This window comes from Daucus carota, chromosome 3 (assembly GCF_001625215.2).
Source record: "Daucus carota subsp. sativus chromosome 3, DH1 v3.0, whole genome shotgun sequence".
NCBI lineage: Eukaryota > Viridiplantae > Streptophyta > Magnoliopsida > Apiales > Apiaceae > Daucus > Daucus carota.
The window spans coordinates 44,558,329-44,565,495 of record NC_030383.2 but is presented as its reverse complement, the minus strand read 5'-3'; the positions used below and the strand labels follow the sequence as shown (position 1 = coordinate 44,565,495).

The 7,167-nt window shown below is 36.9% G+C and overlaps 1 protein-coding gene across 1 annotated transcript; it reads right to left on the bottom strand.

Moving 5' to 3' along the window:
• Positions 1–1,898: 1,898 nt before the first annotated feature.
• On the bottom strand, positions 1,899–4,989 carry LOC108210950 (probable LRR receptor-like serine/threonine-protein kinase At4g37250). Its single transcript, XM_017382414.2, has 2 exons — positions 3,291–4,989; positions 1,899–2,782 (listed from the first exon to the last, which is right to left on the bottom strand). Exons 1-2 carry the CDS (start codon positions 4,858–4,860, stop codon positions 2,088–2,090), a joined length of 2,265 nt encoding a protein of 754 aa, XP_017237903.1. The 5' UTR covers positions 4,861–4,989; the 3' UTR covers positions 1,899–2,087.
• Positions 4,990–7,167: the final 2,178 nt, after the last annotated feature.

The following is a 7,167-nucleotide window of genomic DNA, read 5'->3' as shown; positions in this document are numbered from 1 at the left end:
CAGCCAAAGAAGCAACTGTTTTTTCTCAGTAATGTGATCGTATGATCTTTTTCCAGGAAGTAAATAAATCACTCAATTTTGATGAATGAGTGAGATAGCACTGTTTTTACAGATATTGACTAGGTGGACAAAAAAGTGCAAGTGACTTTTTATAACTAGCAATATTTTCTTATATTTCAATAATAAATACAAAATTAAAGAATTCAAAAATTATAGATTATGTCAAAATTTTAAAACATTATATGTTTTATGATTTTCACACTTTCGCGTTTTCTTCGCTAGTTTAATATATAAAAGCAGACCTCAGTTCCGTTATACCAGATCTCTGTGAGTACCAGATTTCTTAAACTGCAGTTGTAGAAAAGTCCTTCGTTGGCGTTTTTCATCCTTGATGAAATGGAAGAAAAAATTTATTTTCTACAAGGTGCCTGCTGACAGGCTAACATTTTAAATTTGACAGGAACGCTACTATTCTCGGGCTGCCTGCTGATTCTGCACAAAAATTAGAAGAAAGCCTAATGGTGATACAAACAAGTAAGCTAGCAGGTTTTTTACAGGGTACATGTTTTGTTTAAAGATTACCAATTGTCTGGTACTGTGGTCCAATGGCTATATATTGTGTATTTTTTTTCCTTCTGGTTAGAAATTCACCATGAGCATCACTTGCCAGAAAACATTTTTTTTGGTTGAATTGCCAGAAAACTTTAGCTTAGCATACTTTCAAATTAATACAAAGTGCATCTTCTCCAAGATTCATCCACCACTTGAAACTCAAAGCATACTTAGCAACTCGCAGCTCTTACAACTGGCAATACCAGTGTTTGTGCAATTATGTGTAATAGTTATATATAAATTTTAAATTTCAATAAATTAAGGAGGCGTTGGGTTCATAATTAATGAGCCTGTTTGACGGGAATCAGAATCTCATACTCATGTGTTGGTGTTTGGATTAACAATTTTGTGACATGGAATGGGAATCCCAATCGCACTTTGAGAGTAAATCATTCGTTACATTTCCTTTGGGATACCTATTCTCATACCCCACATTCCCAAACCTTTCATTCCCATCCCCAATTCCCAATTCCCATTTTCACTAATGATCCAAACGCCCCCCTAAGCAAGGCTGAGGCCAGCATCAGTGACTCACTGCTATGTTCAGACCTGGGGGATGGAAATATCTGGAACAAGATGTGATTGATTCTATGTATATTTTCCAGTTGCAACCTCAAAAAAGCTATTGTCAGCTCTATTTCCAAGCACATCCAATACATCATCTCAATAATCACCAGAGCAATGCTTTAGTCCTAATGATCTCAGATTTTCGATCCAGCACTAAGGACATCAATGATTTTACCTTAAGTGTAGAATTCAATATATAGGGTGCGCTGTGCACACCAGGATATATGAGATTAAATGAGTACAGCGTACCACTTTTTTTATAAACTACTCTGTGGAGTTTCCCGTGGCGCCCTTCCTCTAAAGCAGGTTATCAGATTTAACAGATTGATTCACAGTGCTTGGCATTTGGGTGGATCAGTCTTTTGAGGATTACGAGTCTTTGGGCCATCTGCTGTGAGCTTGCTAGAAGTTTGTGATGACACTATTCTTTTGCTAACATCTTTCCCACCTTTGCTAGCTCCTCTTCTCCCCAAGGATCATAACTTGATAACTATATTAATTGTTAGAATAAATCTTAAAGCATTGTTAAGTTACTTTTACAGAGACATAAAAGTTCTTAGATACAATTGCCTACCACATTGACTTTTTCAGAGAATTTTAAAATTTTCAGGCCATGAAGTTCACTGCAGTTCTTGATTTTAAGGTTGCGAGTTCAATTAACTACTTCATGAGCCTGTCTTTTCCAATTACTGAAATCCTGTAGATCTCATCACTTACACTTGATCCCAGAAATAAATTCATAGATGCCGCTTCGCATATACATTAATGCTCAGAGAACAAACATATTTTGATTCTGACCTCAACGGTAAAGAGAACATGCTGTAACAATCATTAGAGCTAGATTAAAAAAGCCTCTAAAATCAACCAGTCAGTCTACATTTTTGGATCTATATACTGTATCATTACTGCTAGTGACCATACAGAATCGCTGATGAAATAGTAGACGATGGGAACTTGTCTAGAACATGAAGGGCCTCTTTCATTGCTGGTCTCTTTTGCGGCACTGGAGACAGACAACTGTATCCTAATCTCAACAACGCCAATAGTGACTCTTCCTTGCCTTCCATTTCACCACGAATTGCCAAGTCAGCCATCCGCAAAACCTTAGTCTTCTCCTCGTCCTCCAATGTGGCACTCCCGAACAAGACAGCAGGGCATAATTCGTCCAACACAATGATCTTTCCAGTTAACAATTCTAGCAACACCACGCCAAAGGAGTAGACATCCCATTTTTGGTTAGGCTTTAGTGTCCTGAGGGACTCTGGGGCATAATACGGAGAACACCCCAATGCACTTGGGCTCGGACTTGGGGTAGCCGCGCCTGCAATATCCTGAAAGCTATCCCGGGAAGCAGTGGACCTTTTGCTACCAAATATTCGAGCTGATGTATTATATTTGTAACTACCGTCTCCCACGACAAGCCTCTCTAGCCCGAAATCTCCTATCTTAGGCTCCATATCTGCACCTAACAATATATTACTGGGCTTCAAGTTTCCATGCACCTGTTTCTTATCATGTATATATGCTAGTCCCCGAGCCATTCCTTTTGCTATCTTAAGCCTTACTTCCCAAGGTAAAGAACATGGTGATGAGCCAGCTTTCCCTGAAAATATTGCAGTAAATAAAACTCGAGAGATAAGATAACATGCCAAGTCATATAAAAACAAAAACAATCACTTTCCATGCAAGTGGAAGTCGACTCTTCAAAAGTGAAAAAAGGAAAAACAACCCAAGTAAAACAACAAGAGCTACAAGACAGTACTTTGACATACAGTGCTTAAAACAAGATTACAGTTACAACCACTCAATTTTTGTCAATTCCTGTGCACAATCATAAGTAGTCACTCTTCTAAAAAAATCTAGCTAGTAAGTTACACCCGGAAATGGGATTTTTGAGGGCGAGATGTACGCAGACTTTTCTCTACCCTGACGACTCAATTTTTTCCTTACACACTAATTTTTAAGAAAGATGTTAAAGATCTATGGGTAATTCTAGTGAAATCAATTGTCGTGCATGTCTGAAACACACCAGAAGAATACTCATGTCAAATTTAATTAGCGCTACGTTAATTTTAACGCAGAGTTGAAATGAAAGGGAACAGAAAACGTACTGTAGCGAGCATTGGCGAGGCTGCCATTGGGAACAAAATCATAGATAATAAGCTTTTCATCAGTTCCCCAGTAAAAGCCACGAATCTTAACCAAATTAGGGTGCACTAATTTGGCTATAGCTCGAACCTGATTCTCGAAATCCCTGAACCGTTCGAGTCCACCCTCCCCAATTCTCCTAACAGCCAGTGTAGTCCCATCTTCCAGCACCGCCTTGTACATTATGCTCGAGCCAGTAGCTCCCAATATATATGCTGATGCCTTGAGTAGACTCTCCAGCTCTAGTTCCTTCTCACCTCCATCAACTGTCACAAGATTCCCTGGTGTTTTTTTCTGATCAACTTCTGGCCTTTGATTGTTTTCAGAATCCTTTTCCTCATCAGAGGATAAGGATTCAGACGACGAAGACTCTTCGTCGTCGTTCCTACGTGTATTAAAACATGCCCATGATCTGAACCCCTTCTTTTCCTCTGCAGAAGAAGCCCAGTCAAATTCTTTGGCTTCATCCCTCACTTTCTTTTCAGTCCTTCTCTTCTTGACTTTGTAAACATACATGCCTATCATTGCCAAAATTCCGATCCCTAATGCATCACCGACGACAATTGCCACGATTGTGCCTACTTTTAGACCTGCTTTCGACGTTCCATTTCCCGAGGCTGGTATCGTTTTGGGGATTGCTGCAACTGCAGGAGAAGTGGCTTCAGTTGCATTAGGCATGGGAGACCTAGTGGATGGAATTGGACAAACATTCTTCAGTGGTCTACCACAAAGTTTAAAGTTTCCGGAGAATGACTCGCTTTCTTGGTTATAAAAAACACTTGACTCTGGAATAGGACCACTCAAATTGTTGACAGAAAGATCTAAGATAACATCTTCCGGGATTTTACTGGCGAATTCTGGTGGAATTTCACCAGAGATTCTGTTATATGACAGATTAAGATACCGAAGATTAGTACCTCCAAAATTTGAAGGAAGTGACCCTTTGACAAGATTGGAAGACAGATCTAGAAACTGAACTGAACTGAAACCACTTGGAAGACTCCCCGAAAAATAGTTACTTCTCAGCTTAATAACAGCCAGATTATCAAGACTAGCAAGATTCTCTGGGATATTTCCAGCTAATGCATTGTCCGACAAATCGATCTTTTTGAGATTGTGAAGTCCTCCAACAAGCTCAGGAAGCTCACCAGAGAGCATGTTGTTGGAAAGATCAAGTTTTTCGAGATGAGTGACATTGTAAAGCGAAGAAGGTATGGAGCCATTGATGGAATTGGTGGAAAGATCAAGGCTTTGCAGGCTCTGAAACATTCCAAGATCAGATGGAATGGAACCAAGAAGCTGAGAATTTGGGAGAGAGATGTTAATGACACCAGAATTTGCATTGCAAATAACACCATTCCAGGAACATGGTGTATCATCATTGAAATTCCAGGTATCCAACACACCTAAAGGATCACTCAGAATGGAGTACTTGAAAGAAAGTAAAAGCACCCCATCAGTGTTGAGTCCAAAAGAAACATTTACAACAAGAGAAATCAGTGCAAGAAATAGACCAATGCTTTGTGACTTCATGATGTTGTTTTGCAGTAGCTCTTACAATATGATAAGGAAGCAATAACTGAGATTTATTGTATTGAGAAGAGGGCCACCTTTGAAAGATATGAAAAAAATTGTTAATTATTGTTGTTGTTTGTTAGTTTTGGAAGAGGGACATGAGGCCATGTGATAAGGACCGTGCAAGATATTACTATTTAGGAGACACAGCTCACCAAGCACCAAACATCTTCACCAATATGCTCTGTTCAGACAATTAGAAGTTAATTTTTAATAATTAAAAACTAATAAAAAAATGTATTTTTGTTGAAATACATGGTGAAATGCTCAGTGCTCACATCAGCCAGTGTCCATAGATGGATGAGGCAGGTTAGAAATATATTAAAATGAGAGAGATAGGGGGGGAGAAAAAGTATCGTGGCAGCTGAAGAAGGTGACACCAGGATGAAGCTGTGGTTTGGTTTTATTATAAAAACTTATCAGTGTTAGCATGTGAATACGTGGAGCATTGTTGCATGTTAATCAATATTCACACCTTCACTAATCTGTACATATATATTTAACTGTCCGTTACTTTCTTTATATCCGAAAATGCAGAACTTTAATAAGCAGATTCCGTTGGATCATGAGATTTCAGTTTCACTGCGAAGTTTTAAAATTTTAGAGGTCGAAGTTTTATGAAATCTTCATTTCATTGGAGTCTTAGAACCACATATATTTTTCAAATAAAATATAGTTTAAAATATTTTATAAAACGTGTTGTCTTGCAAAACATGTTCACAAATATCATTACTTCAATAAAATCATACAAATTTCATAAATTTACAAGTACAATATGTGTGTATGTATGTATGTTATTCAACATAAATATATATGTTCTGCAAACTAAGCATGTTTTATAAAATAATATATTTTAAAATGTTCTACTTAAAAATGTATGGGATCCGCAAGATTTTCAATAAAATAATGATGTTTGTAGAATATCATTCTAATATTTTACTTGCAGAATATATGGGGACTCAAAGACTCCAATGAAATGAGAACTCTGTGGAACTTGACTCCAAAATTTCAATGTATTCATATTCATAAAACTTTAAGCACATAACTGCTGCAACATATTAACTAGTTCAAATTATGAAATTGTAATCGGATTAATAAATATAAGAAATTGATATTAGTTTTTCATTCTCGTTTATGTTAATCGAAATCAAAACAATACTCTGGGCCAAATAATATCAAGAGCTGGGCCACCTAAATTCATGCCATGGTCTCCTGCACCACTAGTGTTGCTAAATAATTTGGTTTATCTCCAAATTTTTTCAAAAAAAAAAAAAATAGGTCGGCGTGACAGGACAAGGCAAGTCCTAAACTGTCCAACAAATGTCACTACAACTAATTTCCATTTATATGATAGTAATAATAGAGATAAATAGATAACACAAGGCACGAGATTGGACCACCGTTAATCAAACTTGTAATTCAAACCAAGAGTGTAGATTTGACATTGACTTGCATAGCAACAACTCATATCTATGTTTCTCTTGCTTCACCATCAAGCTGCATGGGAGTTCAAATAATTTTGGCTGTTTCATTCCAAACAATCACTGAACTCAATTTAATCGGTATCCAATTATTTAATAGTCGAACTTTCTCTTTCATCATTTTCATTAAAGTTGTGGCTGCAGCTTCATCTCATCTACTTTGTTATTATACAAATAAATTTTGTTTGGATTTAGTGTAAATTCTAATTGTTCTGAATTTTAAACCTATATAAGAAAGTAATATTTCATATTTCGTAGAGAAAGAAACAGAAAATGGGTGCTCGGAATTTAGAACTTTTTTCTGAAGCACGATCGAAGAGGTGAATATTTAAATTTACAGAGGTCTAACCGTAACCCTGTGTAAAATCTATTTAATAATCCAGTACATGCGTTGGTTAGTAAACGGTTTAAGATTAGGGAAGTTTATAATACTGTAAGTACAAGTACTAGTTTAGATTGGGGGCATCTTAGGTGTGAAAAACAACAAAGAAAAGTAATCCATCCCTCCCATTTTATGTGAGCTGATTTGATTTTTATGGAGATTAAAAAAAACATAATAAATTTAGTTGAAAAGTGGGTAAAGTAGTGGAACTTATCGATATTAAATATTGAGATAGTGCAGGAAGTAGTGGGTTTAATACTGTTTATTTAATATAAAAAAATATAAAGGTCTCTTTCCCAAAACCTATTAGGATTCTCTCTCTCCCAATAGAGATTGACGCTAATCAACACGAACAACAGGAGGAGGAGAAGCAGTGGTTCGCCATCAGAAGCTTTGTCTCTC